The 21,048-nt window shown below is 37.2% G+C and overlaps 1 protein-coding gene across 3 annotated transcripts in view; it reads right to left on the reverse strand.

Annotated features, from left to right (window-relative positions):
- Window positions 1-4,815: 4,815 nt before the first annotated feature.
- API5 (apoptosis inhibitor 5) overlaps window positions 4,816-21,048 on the reverse strand; it is a 30,305-nt gene continuing 14,072 nt past the window's right edge. Inside the window, exons 7-14 of one of the 3 annotated variants that reach the window (XM_032283555.1) lie at window positions 20,105-20,209; window positions 18,550-18,639; window positions 17,371-17,552; window positions 16,184-16,277; window positions 15,341-15,397; window positions 13,702-13,778; window positions 13,067-13,203; window positions 4,816-6,912 (exon numbers count right to left, since the gene is read on the reverse strand). In XM_032283555.1, coding sequence (XP_032139446.1) covers window positions 6,890-6,912; window positions 13,067-13,203; window positions 13,702-13,778; window positions 15,341-15,397; window positions 16,184-16,277; window positions 17,371-17,552; window positions 18,550-18,639; window positions 20,105-20,209 — 765 coding nt within the window. In that variant the 3' untranslated portion in view covers window positions 4,816-6,889. Of the gene's footprint in view, window positions 6,918-9,493; window positions 9,901-13,066; window positions 13,204-13,701; window positions 13,779-15,340; window positions 15,398-16,183; window positions 16,278-17,370; window positions 17,553-18,549; window positions 18,640-20,104; window positions 20,210-21,048 lie in introns of those variants that run through there. The other 2 variants (XM_032283553.1, XM_032283554.1) reach the window with 2 other exon arrangements.

The following is a 21,048-nucleotide window of genomic DNA, read 5'->3' on the forward strand; positions in this document are numbered from 1 at the left end:
TGCATGAACACTGATGCTACCCATAATTTTGTCATGTGGCTCTCACAATGGCAGTTATTCCTTCAAGGCAAGCAGGAGAATATTTCTACTGTTGAAATCTCTTGAATTCCTCTATCTCTAAGCCCAGACTTAGAGGGCTCATGTGAGCTGATTAGATCCATTTGAATAATACCCCTTTTTTATTAACTTCAAATAAACTGATTAGTAACTTTAATGACATCTGTAAAAATTTTGTTTGCCATATAACATTATTGTAGTCCATTTTGTGTTGGTATCACAGAATACCTAAAGCTGGGCAATTTGAAAAGAAAAGAGGTTTAATTGGCTTATGATTCTGGTGGCTGAAAAGTCCAAGATTGGGCAGCTGCATCTGGTAAGGGGCTCATGCTGCTTCCACTTATGGAGGAAAGCAGAAGGGGAGTAGGTGTCCAGATATCACATGTTGAGAGAAGCAGCAAGAGAGAAATCAAGGAAGCCAGACTCTTTAACAACCCACTCCCACGAGAACTAATTCATTCCTGAGAGCATGAACTCACTCCCATGTGAGGGCATTAATCTGTTCATGACAGATCTACCCCCATGACCCAGAAACCTCCCACTAGGCCCCAACTCCCAATGCTGCCACATTGGGTACCTGATTTCAACATGAGTTTTGGCAGGCTCTAACCACATCCAAACCTATGATCACAGGAGTGATACCGTAATCATGTTTTTCCCTACACAGTCAAGTTAGGAAATTTCCCCTTTCCTTCTCTATTAAGGTGAAATGGACAAAAACTGTATATATTTAGTGTACAACATGATGTTTTGATATATTTAAGGGAGATTTTATGAGGGCAAGGACCATTAGGGGTCATCTTAGAATTTTGCCTACCACAGATCCTGACTGCCAAGTACCATTCTTCTAGTCTTTTACTGAACTGTTTTGACAGACTAATTTAGACATACTTTTGCTCATCCTGTTCCCTGCCTAAAATCCATTCCTCATGCTGCTTTCTCAAATCTATTTAAGATACAGTTGAAATCCTAGCCTGCAAAAATGTCGACTTGTTTGCCACCTCTGAATTCTGTAGCAGTAATATGATGATACTATGCTACTTTGTGATATTACTTTATAAACTTTGAACAGCCAAACTCTTGCATGATTCTTGCAAAAGTTCTTAGTTCTAATCTGGTGAGACAGAACACTCAAACAGTAAGTCAGGCAAAATTTATTATGAATAGGCGGCAAAGTTAAACAGAAATGGAAGATCCATGGTTAGCTGATCCCCATGGCTCAGGAAAGCTGCCCAGGGCAGATGGAGCCTTGTCTGTATATAACCCATGTTGCAACACAGATGAGGAACTCCAAAAACACTTTGGGTTTTATACCCTGGGTATAACAGAGATTGCTGAGTACAAGTGTTGCAGAATATCCTGTTTTAGGAAAAATGAGGACACAGCCCAGATTGTTCTGGAAGCTTCCTCATCTCAGGCCGTTCCATTCTCGGTACATTATGCCTGAAAATTGCAAGCAAGGGAGAAGAGCTGGTGTGGCCAAGGCCATCCAGGGATCTGTCACCTTGCAAATTCTTTGTTTTTAATTCTAACTTATACTGTTAGCAACTGAGGGCAGGAAACATTTCTTCTACTATCATTTTTATCTTCCTTGGAGCTTCCATACAAAATAGTTTGACTCAGTTTTTTACCTCCCCCAAATGTAGCATTCCCGTTTTGTGTGAATAAAACAATAAAAATTTTAACCTAAATAAAATTGTTCCTACTAATTTTCTATATCCAGATCACTCATCATCCTTCTTTTATTCTGTTGTTCTAAGATCTGATGTTTCTTTTTTCACTATACTTTTCCTCTTAGATGAAACTTACAGAAATGCAGGCTGGCAGCCGACAAAATTGCCGATATCTCAAATTGTGATTCAATTCTGTTGAACGAGTGATAGGCAAGCCCCTAACTGCATGTAATTTAGTCTTTGAACATATTTTAACTAATAGGTCTTTTATTTACTATCACTATAAATCACATAATTTTTAAAAGTTATGAATTAGAAATCATTCTGTTGATAGAACGATCTTTCTGGATTAATTTCCTCCCTTGAGCCACCTTACCTGCAAATTGCAAAGGATTTACATACTGCCTAGTACTTAGAAAATACTTAAGATATAAATATCCCCTAGGGAGTGTAACACTCTGGTTTACATTGTTATTTTTTGCCTCACAATTAAACCAACATAAGTCTTAGAGGTTTAAGTTTTAAGACTTAAAACAGGGTTTATTAGTTTTCAGTTTGTTGGACTCAGCTGGGTGGTGGTTCTGCTACTCCTGGTGTTGACTGGGTAACTCTTAAGGCTGCATTCTGCTAGAAGCTAAGCTGAGGCGAAAATGTTCCAGATTGGCTCCAACTCATCTGGTGCTTTAGCTGGAGTGGTTGAAATGGCTGGGGGTAGCTGGGCCTCTCTCTCAGACAGGGTAATTACATAGGCTTCTTACAGGGTGGCTCAGGGTGCTGAAAGAATAAAAGGAAGCTGCCAGCCTTCAGAGGGTCATGTCCCAAGAAGTGGCAAAGCATCACTTCTGCATTCTCCTCGTTAGAGAAGATAACAAGCTTAAGCCCAAATTCAAGTGTGGATGGCAACAGACTCATCTTGATAGGAGAAACAACCTGTTTGAATAGGAATGGAGGGAATTATTGGCATCCTACTACATATGGTTAAGTCTTTAAGAGCAATTTTGAATTGGTTGGAAGCAGGGTGGAGGGGAACAAGGTGGAAAGGAGCTTGGTTATAGCAAGAAGGGCTTTACATGTGTATCTCCTTAACATCATTATGCACAGTGAGTGAAGAGGATTTTTAAAGGGCAGGCAGAGGATACCTAAATATAGTAATTTCATTTGGAAATTGTCAAATCGATCAGGCAGTCTGAAGTATGAGGACTACCATGGATGAGACCAAGGATTCGAACTCACAGTGACACTGGGGATGCTCTGAGGATAGCAAGATAGTCATCTTAGGTTTTTATTGGTACATTATATTTCCTATAAGTTTAAGCTTTAGTTTCCATCATATTTACTACAATGATCTCTCTCCTGGTGTTTTTTACCCACCTACTGAGGAAGCACATAGGTGGTTCTGTAACCAACTTGATAAGCGTCCCAAGGAGACTCAAATTTATTCAGACCTGAATCAGCCAGATAAATGGGCAGAACCAAGGAATCATGATTTTCCAGAGGAAAAATGCCCCAATGTCAGAAAGAGCGTGGCGTTAATTTTCAGCTACTGAAAGCAGTTCACTAATGTAGTAGAGGATAAATTTAGGACTTCGGAGGTTGAGATTAGGAATCTAAGAACTTTTAAGATAGCCTATTCTCTAGCACAGCTTGGAACATTCTTAAAAGCAGTGTCCTGCAGATTTTGTTGCCTCAATCTCAAATGCTTTTCCTTGAGGTCCTCATGAAGCCGGCTTGGTATCATTGTCTAGGTCTCAGCTCATATATATCACTCAGAGGCTGTTTTTCTCCCCATTCTTTTTATGCTAGCTGAAGCACATTAGAATGCTTCAGTAGCCTCAAAGCACTTACTACTCTGGTACAGGCTTAAGATTGTCAGGATCTGCATAAGAGAATATAAACTCCATGGGCATGCCTGTTTTGTTCACCACTATATCCCCTAGACTTAAAATGGTTCCTTCAACTTATTATGAATTGAAAGCTTACTATGTACAAAACACTGTTCTGGATGCTTGAGATTATGAGTGAACAACATGCAAAAATCCTTACTTTTGTGGCATTTTAGCCATATTATTTTCTAGTAGTGGAGGACAGAGTAAACATAGAAGCTGGTAAAACTAGAGAGTAGTAGGGTAAGTGGGATCTGGAGGCTTGGTGGGGTGGAAAGGGGTACTGCAGTATTAGATAGGATTGAGGTTATCTGAGGATTTGAAAAAGGAGTTAGATGACATAAGGAATAGTGACTAGAGGGGACAGTTAGTGCAAGGGCTGTAAGGGAGGAGGATGTCTCTCTCTGGCCTGCATGAAGCTAACTGGTTGTGGCAGTGATCAAGGAGAAGAATAGCAGCTGAGGTCAGTATTAAAAGCCAGGTAATATTTTTGATTTCTATTCTGAAATGGGGAGTCAGTGAACAGTTTCTGGTAGAAAAGTAGATGTCTCTTTGCTGCTGTGTTTTGAGCAGATTGTAGAGAGCTAAGTTTAACAGCAGGGAGATCAATTAGGAGTTTATTATGAAACTGCAGGCAAGAAATAATGGGGATATAAATTTGGCATTCCTTAACGTATACATGGTATTTAAAGCTTTAGGCCTGGATGTGATCACCAAGGGAATTTAGTTATCTTCTCCTGACCCACTTAAACCCTGGCTTTCAAACACTCACAACCATCCTGGGTACTACTTCAGGAATACTTATTGATAACACCTGACAGTTAATAAGTTCCAACATGCTTTGCACATATCTGAAGATAGAAATGATTTATTGATGATTTGGCAAGTAGCTGATGTTTTGCTTTGATTAAAAAAAACATTTTTTTCAGATTAGCTCCTAAAAATAAATTCAAATCAGAACTTTAAAGGATGAAAATTAGAGATAATTTATAAAATTATACTGGTTTTTTGAAAAGATCGACAAAATAGAAAAAAAATAAAAAAATAAAATTATATCAAGACTGAACTCCTTGTAGGCTGAGAGCAGTGTCTTATCCATCTTTATATTTTTACAGTCTATTGGCACAGAAGTAATCAATAAATGCTCATAAATATCCAAGAATCTGAAGTAACCATAATTATAACACATCAAGACACAAAACAAAATTACAAAAGGAAATTTATTTCAAAAGCATAAGGGGACATTTACATTTAAACAAGGTGATAAACAGGTGTCTTGGAAAAGAAAAAAAAATCCACGGCATTAAGTTTTTCATTTAAATTTGGAAGCAAAAATAACCTAAGTTGTGCACTATTGCCGTAGGAAAGGGAGAGGGACGAGAGGGATAAGGGAACAGTCAACTCAGTATCAAACTTGAGAAAGTAAAGTCACTTCTGTTCAGCGTTGAGTTTACAAATATGCTTATAAAGAAGAAAAGTGGTAAAATTATCCGTAATGTTCAAATTTATTTTGCTGTAGTCTCAATACAATTTCTGTACTTGAAATGGCTTTGGGCCACTGGGTGATCTATCTATGAGGTCCAGATTAACTGGTGAGTTTTCAAGTGGCAATTTTATTTTCCTTTGTCTGTTCAGATTCCAAGGGAGTTTAGGTTCAGCTCGTGGTCTTTTGGAATGTTTAGAGATTATTGCCACCACTCCATAGCCAAGCTGACCAACTTTTGCTCACTTGTATGATTCTAGCCTTTCAGAACTATTTTCCCCATACACATGTGCAGTAATTCTAACAAAGGAGTTTTGCTTCTTCTGCAGTGTAGAGGTAAGGGTAATGAAGACACCTGCACTGGAATCACAAGCTATTCTTCAAAAAAATACATCAGACTACTAGAAATGTCATTCAGGCATTTGATTTCAATAGCAAAACTGGGGAGGGAAGATTAACTGTGAAACAAAAATATACGAAACATTCAAATGTAGAACAAAAGGTCTATGCTACTAAAAATGCCTATGACATTAAACACTCCACAAACCCCCCATCTGTTGTTTTAACCTAAAAATTCTATTAGCTAACTTATACAATAATTTTGATTAATAACCTGAGAAGTTAAAATGTTGAAAGTGGCAAAAGCAAACCGAGAGAGCATCCCTTACTTATTGGTACCATGTTTTATCAAGTCACTTTTTCTGGGTAGCCCTGGTTATTAAATCTCCAAATTCTAAATTATCCTATCTCTTCCTGTAGAAACCTATATGTACATCAGATTCAGTATTTTGGCTGTATTTCACCAAAGCAATCTCCAATTTATCTTTGAAAATGCAGCCTTTATTTTTAGTTTTAAATAACAATAATCATGTAAGTGCAACTGACTTAGAATCCCTTGCTACTGGGAGTAAAAACCTAAATAACAAGTTAATAACGGATTCAGCCTCAAAAGGATAATCACTGTGTCAGACTACCCGTTCCTGGAATTTAAAAAAGTGATTTATATTGTGTAGTCAAGTTTCACAGCATGCATATATATATATACACACACACACATATATGCTTATGCATGTATGTATATTATACATACACATTTCTACTCAAATAGTAAGATTCCATATTCAAAAGTTTGTATCACAATATATGGAAAAGAGTTAAGTAAGCAGTGCAAAGCAACTTACTTTCTCCTAAAAATGTAATGTCATTCCTACTTTTTAAGAGAGCTATATAAGTATTTTGCTTTTATGACACTAGGTAGGAATGCTGCACCACTGCCTAGCAGCTTTATTAAACAATGAAAACAAAATGTTAAGATTGACCATTACTCTTTTTCCATATATTGGGCAAAAAACTAAGAGGGAAGAGGAAAATCAGTAATCTTTCAAAACTGATGACCTTTATCAGCAGAACTAGACTGAATTTCACTACATTTTAGAATGAACAGCTCTCAACAAATTATCAAGATGTTTAAAAGATTCACAATTTGAAGTCTGAATAATGATATTGCAAAAACAACTCAAGATTGCAGACAAAGCATTCAAAAATATCACTGTGGTTTTACCTTGGACACCACCATGGTCTGTTACAAAAGTAGATCATACATACAAAGGTATAAAGAACATTAAGTTTTTAGCTGAAGGCAGCAGTCTGTTTAAAGGGACATCCCCGGCAATCCAATAAGTAGTAGAATTTAAGTATATTAAGCTCATGACAATGCTGAAGAATGCTGACGTCTTATTCAGTAGAGTCTTCCCCGACTACGATTTCCTCGTGTGCCCCAACCTCGGCCACCTCTACTTCCCCTGAAGGCTCCTCTCTGCTCTACGAAAAAGCGAACAAGGGTTTAGGTCTTGCTTAGGATTTCATGGTACAGCAAATGCAGAAGAAATGTAGCTCATAACTCTGAATACAGCAGTAGGCCCTGTAAGAACAGAACTAATATTCTGCTAGTCCATCTACAAATTTACTCTGTACGTAAAACAAGAGCAACATATATATTGAAGCACATATGGCAAGGTGCAAATCCATTCATGTTAGTTGCTTAAGTAAATGTATCCTAGTAACAAAGTTGTTTCAAGGTGATGTTATAAGCACTTTTTTTTAGGAGTGTCTTGCTGTGTTGCTTAGGCCAGAGTGCTGTGATGCATTCACAGTTCACTATAACGCTGAACTTTTGGACTAGAGTGATTTTTCTGCCCCAGACTCCCCAGTATCTAGGGCTATAGGTGCACACCACCGTGGCTAATTTTTTTTTTTTTTTTTTGTAGAGATGGGGTATTGTTATGTTGCCAGGCTGGTGTCAAACTGTGGGCCTCAAGGATTGTCCTACTACAGGTGTGAGCCACTGTGCCCAGCCCTGACACTTTTTAAAAAACTTAACTCTTCAAATTCACAGATAATAAGTTTACATATTCATGGGGTAGGATGGGATTTTGATACAAAGAATGTACAGTTATCAGCTCAGAGTAACAAACATATCCTTCATCTCAAACACCTATAATTTGTGTTATGAACATTCAATATCCTATTTGAAAGTATGTATTATTAACTATAGTCATCCTATAGTGTTACAGAGCACTAGGACTTAGTTCTATATTACTTTGTATTCTCCCACAAATCTCTCCCTATCCCTTCTTTCCTTATCTTCTCAGCCTCTAGTATCTAGTTCTACTTTTTACTTTTATAGGATTAACATTTTAAAACTTCCACGAGTGAGAACATGCACTGTTTAAATTTTCTGTTGCTGGCTTATTTCACCTACTATAAAGTCCATTCTTTTTTTACGGCTCAATAGGATCCCACTGTGTGTAACACCACATTTTGTTTATCCATTCATCTGTTGATGCACCTGTTGATTCTGGGTTGATTCCATGTCTTGGCTAATGAATAGTGCTACAATAAACATGGGGGTGCAAATGCATCTGACTTTTAATCATATGTAAATGAGGTAAAAATCTCTTCACTGAACTTCCAAACTTCCTCACTGCGGTTTTGATTTGCATCTCCCTGATTAGTAATGTTTAAGATTTTTTCATATATTTATTGGCCATTTGTAAGTCTTCTTTTGAGAAATGTCTGTTCAGATTATTTGCCCATTTTAAATCTAGATTTGTTTTGCTGCACAGAAGCTTTTTAATTTGATATGATCCCATTGGTTTATTTATGCTATTGTTGCCTGTGCTTTTAGGTCTTACTCATGAAATATTTTCCCAGACCAATGTCTTGAAGTGATTCTCCTGTTTTCTCTTATGGTAGTTTTATTGTTTTAGGTCTTACATTTAGGTCTTTGATCCATTTTGAGTTGATTTTTGTACAGGGTGGGAGGTGGGGATCTAGTTTCATTCTTCTGCATATGGATACCCAGTTTTCTCAGCACCATTTCTTGAAGAGACTGTCCCTTTCTCCAATGAGTGTTCTTGCCACCTTTGTAAAAATTCAGCTGGCTGTGGATATGTGGATTAATTTCTGGTTCTATTATGTTCCATTGGTCTGTATCTATTTTTATGTCAGTATCATGCCATTTTGTTTACTACAGCTTTAATTTATATTTTGAGATCTAGTAGTGTGATACCTCCAGCTTTGTTCTTTTTGCTCAGGACTGCTTTGGCTATTTGGGGTCTTGTGGTTCCATATACATCTAAGATTTTTTTGGTGAAGTTCTATAAAGAATGTCATTGTTATTTTGATAGGAGTTGTATTGAATCTGTAGATTACTCTGGGTAGTATGGTCATTTAAAATATATTAATTCCGCCAATACACGAGTATGGAGTGTCTTTCCATTTGTTTGTATCCCCTTCAATTTCTTTCATCAGGGTTTCATAGTTTTCCTTGTATAAAAATCTTTCACCTTCTTGGTTTATTCCTAGAGTTTTTCTTCATAGCTATAATAAATGGGATTGCTTTGATTTCTTTTTCAGCTAGTTCAGTTTATGCATGGAAATGCTACTGATTTTTGTATATTAATTTTGTATCTTCTAACTTTTGTAAATTTATTGGTTCTATGAGTTTTTTGGTAGAGTCTTCAGGTTTTTTATATATAACATCAAGTCATCTGCAAACAGGGACAATTTGTCTTCTCCTTTCCAGTTTGGATGCCCTTTTCCTTCTTTCTCTTGTCTACCTACTCTGGCTAGGACTTTTGTAACTACTACTTAGTTCTTTATTCTGGTGTCTATCATTACTAAAGGTAACTAGTTAGGCTAAAAAATGTCCCTTTGAATGCAACAAATACACATTTTTGTTTTAATCACAGTATTTCAAGCAACTGGACTCACACAAATGTAGATCTAAATACTGAGTTTTTTTTCACTGCTTTATCAGCTACATAAGCCTCTCAGGCTACCACCAAAAAGATGCCGTGTGTGTGTGTGTGTGTGTGTGTGTGTGTGTGTGTGTGTGTGTCTATGTTTCAGCTATTGATGTAAATTAAGTGTATCTTTTGCTGAAAAACGAAGTCACTTGTGTTACATAGTAGAACAAGATTCTTTGATCCACTGGTCAGTCATTTTTTATAGCCACAGAGAAATGGTCCTCAAAGGTGTTGTCCCCATGAAGAAAACTGATTGAAGTTATCAGAAAAGCTGGACTTCTAATCATATGTAAATGAGATAAGATCTCTTCATTAACTTCTAAACTTTCTCATCATAGCAATCTTCTTAGCAGCAATAGACAGCTTGGTTTTGCCGTTTTTGATCCACAATCTTGGAGGCTTGAAAAATACCTTTTCAGTCAATTTTGCAATCAACTTTTTTGCCATTATGTCTTATTAGGGTGATGTCTTGATGTCTTTTTTGACCCCCCTTTCTGTAGAAAGAAAAGTAATTCAATTCTGAGACAGGAAACTCACTGGATCTTTCCCTGATTTGGCTAATATTTATCTGTATAATAGAATGGGGTCTGATTCAAAGTCACCTTCTTATGCCATGACACATTTTTACAAGTTGATTAGTATGCAAACCATCTGAAAATGAAATCATTATGTTTATTATCCTAATGAACACATTCAGAAAATCAGAGGTGGTTTCTCTGAGAGCATGCTCCCAGAGACAGACACAGTAACTATGGGAACATTAAGGTAGTGTAGTAGCCTTTTGTGGGCCATGACTTCTGCATTTTTGACTGTTCTGACGTGGAGCCATCTATGCAGATGCCTGCACATTTCACCCTACCATACTCAATATTCACATCAACACACTTAACACTGTCATAGATACCATTATTAGCTTTAAGCTAAGAGACTACTAAAATCCACTTTCAGTATGAATTCGGGTTACATTCTATTCAGCTGTACCTAATGTGGAAATTAAATTCACTGTATGAAGGTATTATTTGATATAGTTATCTTTTCTACACCGGCTAATGCTTTTTTTAACCTCCAATTGATACAGCCATTTCTATAGTACAGAGATTCACCAAATTTTCTTCTTTTTGAAGAGCTTCATCCTAAAAAAAATTATGCATTTTCATGATCTTTTCAATGGTTTAAAGCTTAACTATTTTTTTTTAAGAATCACTGCTCGCAGTTTAAATTAAACTTTAAGAATTATTTTTATGTTCCAAAAAGTAAAGAACACAAGTCACAAAATGTAGAACATCTAGTACTCTACAGTTACTGGGGGAACTTTGTGCACTGGAAGGAAAACTAAATGTGGGTATATGTTTATGAATGATTTGATTGAAAATGTACCTGGAAGTTGAACTAATTTGTGACATACCATGTTTGTAAAGCAAAAAACAGGGACACTGGTTAGTAAAGCCATAAATTTGGATACTGAGAACTGCTTTCATTTTAATAAGTGAAATAAAGTCAAGCAAATGCTTCAAATTTTGTTGTGAGAATACCTATGACCTGATCACATTAAATTCCCAAATGTAAAATACTTGCAGAAATTCATTGTTCTTTCCAATAAGGAGAATCAGATTTTAGTTTGCTTTGCATGTTTACTTTGCTTTGCCCTTCTGTTATTTTGAAGACTGGAAATAACTGAAGTTTGTGACTCCTGGGTTTTTGTCTTGAGTAAAACTTTGCTTATATTTCTCATGTTGACGGTTTTTTTGTTTTCTTTTAAAAACATATGGATACAATCTAAAGTGTTACATTTTTCACATTCTTTTTCCACATGCATTGTATCACCTGATTCTCATTATTGAGCAGGCAATGAGTTTCACACAATAGAATCCTCATGAAAATCAAATTAACTTGCCCAATAAAAAGGAGTACATTTCTTGTATTACCATAGCTTTTGATTACTTTGATTAAAGCCACATTCTCCCAGTATCTGAGATAATTGTTGATTTTAAGAATGGTACTGTTAGACACATTAAATCATACAAGTGATAGAGGACAACATGTGATTCAACCAAGTAAGAGAATCCTTTCCCCTTACAAAATACTTTCACAAATACTCTCATTTGAAGCCCGTAAGAGCTGTGTTACCTCAGTTTTCGGATGAGAGGCAAGGAGATGTACATTTACATATTGTTATGTAAGTAAAAGAATTCAGTGATGATCCTTAAATCTGTCTCAGAGTCTGCAGGGGAAGGGTTCATTTCAGTCTAAAATTAAAATTGGCTTTCTATAATCTGCTCAGACATTAGAGAAATTCAACTGTTATAGAAGAAATTTAATGTTACAGTTATCTCACCTTAGAAACAAAATTACAGAGATAATATGATTTAGAACCTGCTCTTTTTTTTTTTTTGAGACAGAGTTTTACTCATGATACCCAGGCTAGAGTGCAATGGCGTGATCTCGGCTCACCGCAACCTCCGCCTCCTGGGTTCAGGCAATTCTCCTGCCTCAGCCTCCTGAGTAGCTGGGATTACAAGCACGCGCCACCATGCTCAGCTAATTTTTTGTATTTTTAGTAGAGACGGGGTTTCACCATGTTGACCAGGATGGTCTCGATCTCTTGACCTCGTGATCCACCCGCCTCGGCCTCCCAAAGTGCTGGGATTACAGGCTTGAGCCACCGCGCCCGGCCAACCTGCTCTTTTTTTTTAAAAAAGACACAGGATCTAGCTTACTGTAGGCTTTGGTCTTCTGGGCTCCAATGATCCTCCTGCCTCCTGCTCCTTGAATAGCTGGGACTGCAAGTGCATGCCACCACACCCAGCTGATCTTTAAAATTTTTTGTAGAAATGGGGGTCTTGCTTTGTTGCCCAGGCTGGCCTCGAACTCCTGGGCTTAAGTGATTCTCCCACCCTGGCCTCCCAAAGTGCTGGGTTTACAGTGTGAGCTACCATGCCTGCCTAAACTTTGTCCTCTTAAGCAAGGTAAGGAATTGACCTGATATTTCTCTCCATTCTCTATAAAAAAAATCCATGAGGAAATTAAGCCAGTGAAAGATAAACTTTACTTATGATTCAACCGCCATCAGAGAGGACAGACTGGTATGAAGCTCTCCTGGTTTCTAATGGCTAAAGGGGAATAGGAAGCACTGACTGGAGGACTGCACCCTGGGCAGAGGGAGAGACTACAATAGAACACATCTTCCTTGCTAGATGATGCCCAAACATCTGACTTCACTTCTGTGACTCCTTTTTAACTAACTGTATAGAAGGTGGAAGGACAGGCAGCAGGCTGACAAGGTCCAAGGTCCAAGAAAGAGTATTACTAGTATCTCTCAGAAGCTATACCCATCCCTGAGGGAGAATGCACAGAATGCCTTGCCTTGAAGCTACAACAGGGAAAGCATGGAAACAACGGTTCTGTCAACTTTTGTTTGGTTCTGCTGAATACAAGAGGCATATTTTTCTTTAAGTGCTCACTGTTTAATGTTGCATGCTCAGTACAGTGAGCCTACAAGAGTGAATGACAGGAATGGGATAAATTGTTTCCTCAACAGCCCTAGTTTCCCAAGCTAATTCAGAAAAGTCATTGGATAGAACCATGACACTGTATGTAATTAGTTCAACACAATTTTTGCCTTATCTCTCATGCTGCTTGTACCCAAACGGAAACGCTCACCATAATTAAAGTTGCCCAGATTGCTGCTGTATTTCCCACTGGGAGGATTATAAATCTGCCTGGCATCTCTTTTTGGTCCTGCTGAAGACTTCTTGGGTGGTGAACCTGAAGTTGTATCTTCACTGGCTCTCTTTTGCCTGTAACAATAGGAAGAACAGCAATTAAAAACATTCTATTACGCCAAAAGCTATCAATACATTCATAATTCGGCATATCAGTTATGAAAGACATCCTAAAGAGGATAATCTCATCAGAAAAAAATTGTTTGATGTCATTAAATTAACCATAGTTTGGTTATGCAGACAATGTCAGAAGGCATTTACAAGGCTTTAAAATAATCTGAAATACGTAGCTTCACAGACTTCATGCAAGTGACTTACTTTACAAAATCTGTCAGAAAAAAAATCTAGTTTTGTTACAGGAATACAAGTAGGTGTGAGAAGTTCCAGGGTTACCTCCTACCAGTTTATTTTAGAAATACTGAAATTAGATTTTACATTTTAAGTCACATTTCTAATAGTCATATTTAAATATGCTATTATCAATCATTTAACAATGCACCCTTTTGATCAGTAAATGTAACAACTGAATTACGTTTTGATTACACTCAAATCTCTTTTGAATATATTTCTTACCCAATCTCAACCTTTTGTACAGGTTTCCAGGATAGTGTTACTGTGCTCTTATAAGAAGGAGGAATGTGGAAGAGATCCTGGAGAGACAAAAATCACAAAAGAATTCTAACGTGTTTGTTGGTGGCAGGGAGTGGTGGTAAGGGTAGGAAATGGAGACAGATCTTAAAGATTAAATTTAGGAGACCAAGCTTACTGCAACAGAAAATTAAACAGGGACATTTCTGTTTACAAATCACATCTATTACCTAATTAACATAATTTTGTACACATAACAAAGGGTAATGTAGCTATTTTTTCTAAATGTCATTGTACATTTCAGGATAAAATATATCAATATTTTTCCATTTTAATAAACAAAATCAGCAAATAGGTTCTGTTTTGTTTCTGCACAGATGCAGTCACCACAGATGCTTTAAGGAAAATACAATGGTGCAATCTGTCTGTGCTTTTGCAAATTAGAAAAAAATCTAAAGCTCTGTCAGCACCATAGGAAAAGTAAAAACAAACAAACCAACCAAAACCACTAAAGCTCTGGCTGATCATGTTTCCTGAGACAAGACCAATCCCTCTTCTTTCTCCACCTACTAAATGTGAAGATAACAAGGATGAAGACCTTTGTGATAATCCACTTCCACTTAACAAATATATTCTCTCTTTATGATTTTAACATTTTCTCCTGCAGCTTACTTGATTGTAATACAGTATATAATACATATATCAAATATGTCAATTAACTGTTTATGTTATCGGTAAGGCTTCTTGTCCACAGCAGGCTATTGGTAGTTTTTCAAAATTAATTTTTATAAAGTCAGTCAAATGTAGCAGTGGGGGTGGTGGTTGTATACCAATTTTGGTGACACTAATGTTAATAAGTTCTGATAACCCACTACCATTGTACCAGCCAGTGGTAAAGTTTTTGTGGGAGTCAAAAGGTATACAGGGGGCTAGTATCCCTAAGCCCTTCATTGTTCAAGGGTCAACTATAATTATTCCATATGATTTTCACATTAGCTTTAAGGCATACTAGTCCCAGTTTTTGTTACTGGCAGGCTATGTGCTATAGGTGTTGCAAATACCATTTCTTTTTCTCATCTGGCATAATACAATTAAGCTATAATTGTATACTACGATACAATACAATACAGTATAATACAATACAAGTGATGGCTACTTTGTGATTTTTTATTTTTATTTTTTTTTGGTTCTCTCAGGTTATTATTTTGTTTAGGTTAGCAAATACTTGGGAAGGGTAAACAGAATTGAAAGATATTTATAGCTTAATGGAAAGGTATACCCTAGCCTATAGTACAGAAAGCTTTCAATTTATTACATAGACAAGCTTATAAAAAGAAAACACAGGAAAACATTTCATTGTGCTATATATATAGAGCACATGTCCATTCTTAAGAGTAAGCAAAACAGGGATTTACCGGCCATTCAAAAGAACCCAACAGCATTAAGACCACTAGAACTTAAGTCACTGAAATTTCTGAGACTGTATCTATCTATTTCAATGCTTTGAGCCAGAGGAAGTTTGCATGCCTCCCTTTGTTGGAAGTATCTTATGTAAAACTTTTAAATAAATAAATGTATGATTTTATGGAAACTGCAGAAATATCACTTGGTATTGTAGACTTACCTTAATTAAAACATTGATATTGTTTGTTATTTTCAGTGCAACAACTTTAATCTTGTTCTGCAAAGGGAAAGGAAAATTAAGACAAATTGCCAATAACTTCTATGAGGCATAATCCATTCTGACATAGAACTAGAGTAATTATACTCCTCTAGCAGAATCACTTCTACAGTCTTTACAGAATTCCTTGTTTTAATTCTATAAATAATGCTTATTCCTACTGCTTGACTCTAAACAAATCTAGATGTGGCAAAGAAAGCAAATAATTATGTTCCCTTGACAGGTTAGAATGTATCTAAAAAATGAATAAGGGATAGGTCACATGGACATATGAGTTGTTTTTTTTTTTTTTTTTTTTTTTAATTTTTTTTTAATTTTTTTTTTTTTGAGATGGACTTTCACTCTTGTTACCCAGGCTGGAGTGCAGTGGCACGATCTCAGCTCACCGCAACCTCCGTCTCCTGGGTTCAAGCAATTCTCCTGCATCAGCCTCCCGAGTAGCTGGGACTACAGGCATGTGCAACCATGCCCAGCTAATTTTTGTATTTTTAGTAGAGACAGGGTTTCACCATGTTGACCAGGATGGTCTCAATCTCTTGACCTCGTGATCCACCCGTCTTGGCCTCCCAAGTGCTGGGATTATAGGCGTGAGCCACCGCGCCCGGCCAGGAGTTGTTTTAAAATAAATCAGTTTAAGTTATAGGAACACAATGAAAGTCTAAAATATTTCATTAGGACTGGGATGAAGACTATTGAATTAGGTGAGATAAGGGAAAATGAAAAACTCAAGTCTATATGGTTTGGTATGGAACTAGCAGTTTACGAAATGTGAGCCAGTACTCTTACCTCTTCTGTTTTTAAGGCCTCACCCGTTTTACCCTGGAGAGCTAAACGAAGTTGTCTGATATAAACTTGCAGGCCCCGTGCAAAGTACTGCAGCCTAAATGAAAAAAGTGTTAATTAGCAATTCATCACTTCAATTTTATTTTTAAACTCAATCTTATACTGTAGCAAAATGATCCTAAGTGCAGAAATGGCTACATGACCAATAAACTAAAGAGCAAAATTTTAAGTTGCTTTTTTTTCTGATCAAGAGCTTTATCAAGTATGAAACTTCTGCCTTACCACACAGTAGAAGACAGTAACAGCTAACAGAATGGCTCAAGCATTTCAAAATTTAAGATGTGAATTTGTTAATGGAACAATTCAATAAGCAGTGTCTTTGTGAAAACTACTTATATTGATTTCTCCGGTGCTGCTTCTCCAGTAACACTATAAAATATTATTAATAATAGCAGCGACAGTCTATTAATACCTACTATTTATTAGGCACTGTGCTAAAAATGGTGCATTCATTGTCTCATTAAGTTCCCGCAACTATTATGAGGTAGGTACTATTATCATTTAACAACTGAGAAAAATCTGAGGGGGCTAAGAGAGGTTAGGGTACCTGCCCAAGATCATAAAACAAGTAGGAAGAGCCAGAGTCCTTTTTCCCCATCATGGATTTGTTAAACCATTTCTGTCTTTTTATTTTTTTAGAGACATGATCTCATCATTCAGACAGGAGTGCAGGGGCATGATTGCTGCTCACCATAACCTCGAACTCCTGGGCTCAAGCAATCCTCCCATCTCTGTGTTTGCTGCAAATAGCTGGGACTACTGGTATGTCACCACGCCCTGCTAATTTTTTTTAAGTCATTTTTTGTAGACCACGCCCTGCTAATTTTTTTTAAGTTATTTTTTGTAGAGACAGGATCTGACTATGTTGCCCAGCTGGTCTGAAACTCCTGGCGTCAAGCAATCCTCCTGCCTTGGCCTCCCAAAGTGCTGCAATTACAGGTGTGAGCCACCGTGGCCGGCTCGTTTCTGTCACATGTTTACAACATGCCTGTTTTCTGAACCCTCCATTCTGTACCACTGGGGTAAGGCAGGGTGGGGAGAAAGCTCTCATAAAACAAAAACAAAACCCAAGGAACTTCAAGATAGCTACCACCTTTGCCAAGGATTGAGCCACCTCAATCATGTATCACCTGATTTTGAAATCTTTGAGTTTTTCTGCATTCAGTTTGGCTGTTAAGAAATCTGGAAGTTTTCGGCCCAACTGGTGAAAACTGTACAACAAACATTCCACATAACTGAACTGTAGCTTGGGTTCTTCATTACCAGCATTCTCTCCATTTTCTGCTTCTTCTGGAGGGAGGGGCATGTATTCCTAAGACAGAAAAATATACAGGTGTTTGCAATCTGCTCTAAATAGTCAAATTATAAACAAATATTCAGGGAGTCATAGTGCATGCTTTTAAGGCATGGAGCATTAAAAACTATCAAAACCAGACACTTAGATTTCTTTTGTACTTGCTGGATCAATGCTTTAGCCTGTCTATGCTTCATATTAATCTGTTAAAGCTGCTACTATTAATAATGAAAATTAATGTAGCTATCATTTATTAGGCACTTACAGATAAAGGCACTGATGCCCCAAGAATTACAGTAACCTTCCCATCGTAACAAAGTTAATAAACTGAAGAGTCAGAATTCAATCTAGGTTTGACATCCAATGTTGATGCTCTTAACGACTATACTATGCTTACTCCAAAAATCTTTTCTGAACATTAATACATATTGTTCAAGTATTGACTCATGACATGCAAAGTGCTGCCAATGAATTCAGTATCAGTACTGTAACAACCCAGTAAGTTATGATAGGTCTGGACAAGCACCGATGTTGATGACTCAATTCATGCTAGGGGCCTAATGCTTATCACTATTTAGTTATACAAATACATCAAATAAGAAAACCACTCAGTGATGCTGATAATGATTTTATCAGATGGCCTATTTTCTGCCTAATTATAACTTCTAAATGACAAAGTTTTCCTCCTGGTTGCTAAAGCTACTTGGCAGCTCCCTAGTTAGCATCCTGAAGCAAATAACGTTGTGTAATGCTAACTTCAGTGTTGAGACTATTTAGTACAATCAGAAGAGTCAAGAGTTAATTTCTTTTATAGACATAAATGAAGAAACGCCAAGATTGATACAGAGTTTTAAAAAAGTCGACAACATGAGGAACATGAGAAGCTAACAATACTTGTTAGGATTACTGTTTAACTGAAATTTCAAACACCGGTTCTTATAATCTAGAAATTAATACTAAATCAGACTGTGGGCTATATACTGACCATCCCATAAGGAAAGGAAAAAGTTCTTACCAATAACTTATCAAATAGTTTCCTTAAATTTGTTTCTAGTTTTTCCATGTCACCACAAAATGAACTCATCTCTGCCAACAATTTCAATACCTAAAACACACAATTCACTATTACTATTTTTGAATAACCAAGGGCTATAAAATGAGAGTAATTCTAGACAACTATTTAAGATTTTACTTATTTTCAATTGTGCTTTTACAGATTCGTCAAGTTTGAAATGGAAGAAAACCTTAGAGATGCAGCCCAACATTTTACTGTGAAGGAAGTAAAAGTTAGAGATTATGTGACTCGGCAAAGTTATAGTGTGGTAGTGGCAGGGCAGACTCTAAAACCCAGACCTCATGATTTCCAATATATCTGCGAGAAGACGTATGAAAAATAATACCTATGACACTTGCTGCTACAGTGAATGACAGTGCTAATTACAAGACAAAAATGATAAATATATTAACTATGAAGACACAGTAAGAACTCTCGGCTGGGTGTGGTGGCTCACGCCTGTAATCCCAGCACTTCAGCAGGCTGAGGCGGGCAGATCACAAGGTCAGGAGTTCGAGACCAGCCTGGCCAACATGGTGAAGCCTCGTCTCTACTAAAAATACAAATATTAGCTGGGGATGGTAGTGGGTGCCTGTAGTCCCAGTTACTCAGGAGGCTGAGGCAGGACAGTCACTTGAACCCAGGAGGCAGAGGTTGTAGTGAGCTGAGATCACACCACTGCACTCCAGCCTGGGCGACAGAGCAAGGCTCCACCTCCAAAAAAAAAAAAAAAAAGAAATCTCAACAGCAATGAACATAGTCATGCTTAAAGTGGGCCTCATTTCCTATTTAGTCTCTAGATACTTACTCAAAATATGGGTAATGACCACTATTCTCAAGGTTCACTCCTGTATTACCCAATCCCAGTCTGATGAGCCTAGCCCTGGACATTTGAAGCAAACTACCCTGTCGGTGCACAGTGAGATTCTACTCTATCCCAAAGACCTATGAGGGAAATGGCACACACATTTCTTTATTTCAGTCCAATTCCACAATCACTTTGCGGTGCTTGATTCAAAATCAAGTTTTCTGCCAGATTCTGGGGATACAAAGGTGAATCAAGTTAAATGTAGGGAGAGATTATAAACAAATGGAAAGTAATACAGATGCTGTGAAAAAATGTTTACATACATTACAGCTGAGATACAACGGTAGGAGGGGTAGTGAATTCTATTAGAGAAGAAGGAATAAAATATATTTTGTGTTAATCGGGTTTAAAGTTGGCTCTATCATTTATGGACAGAAATGGATGAATTAAACATTTAAAAACATTTAGGTCACAAAGGTAGAGACTGACTATAATTAAAAACTACAGGCAGTGCTTTCTCATTGCAGCAAACTTTAATCGAATCCACGAAGCAGTCCTAATGCAATTAATGCTGGTCTAGGGAGATTACTGGCTGGCCATTACCAGACATTTAAACTGCTCCCTTAGAAATCAGATCTAAGTTGGTGGTTTACATCTTTGTTAAAATAAGAATGCCTTATCAGTGCTAAAGCTGAAAGTTTTGCTTACCTCCAACTGTATATCAAGACCTTCAACTGGGGTAGTCAAGGTACCAAGGTTAGGAAGAACCTGCTCACAGAAATACGTCACAAACCTCGTGGAATGGACATTTTTCTGTAAGAAATCCAAAGAAAATGCATTGTTAAAAAACACATATTCGTTCAAATATTATAGCAGAATTTTATTCAATAAATGCCGAGCACTAGAGCACCAAGTTCTCTGACTACAAATACAATATAGTGCACACCCCAGCATGCCCCAGATATAACCTCAATAGGTGACCTACTAAAGGGCTTCAATAAGTTCATGGAAAAATGGGGAATTAAAAGATAAAGAATAAAAAATATAAACTTTATTTATCAACATAAGCTCCACCAAGGTCAAGACACTTTTGCAGGCACTAATACCAGTCATCCCTAAAGAACTGAGGGTCCTGGGAACTTAACCATGTCAATGTAGTCTTTTTTACACTATTAACCAAAGAAATGTGGGTGCCCTTTAAAGATGGTTTTTAAGATTAGGCAACAAAAAGAAATCAGAAAGGCCCAAATAAGGACTTTAAAGTGGATTCCTAATGATCCCTCATCAAAACTCTTAAAAACTATCCCTGTTTGATGAGAGCAATGAGCAGGGGCACTGTAGTGGTGAAGGAAAGACTCCGGTGAAGCTTTCCAAGGCTTCTCCTGCTCAATCTTTGGCCAACTTTCTCAAGACAAGCTCATAATACACAGATGTTATTCTTTAGCCCTCCAGAATGTCAACTAGCAAAATGTCTTGAGCATCCTAAAAAACTGTTGCCATGACTCTTCCTCTTAACTGGTCTCCTTTTGCTTGGACTGGTCCACTTCCACTTCCTGGTATCCATTGCTTTGGCTGTGCTTTGTCTTCAGAATTGCACTGCTAAAGCCATGTTTCACCTCCTGTTTCCATTCTTCAAAGAAATGCTTCAGGAT

This window comes from Sapajus apella, unplaced genomic scaffold, assembly GCF_009761245.1.
Source record: "Sapajus apella isolate SASKATOON/1434 unplaced genomic scaffold, GSC_monkey_1.0 scaffold14, whole genome shotgun sequence".
In the NCBI taxonomy this organism is placed as follows: Eukaryota; Metazoa; Chordata; class Mammalia; order Primates; family Cebidae; genus Sapajus; species Sapajus apella.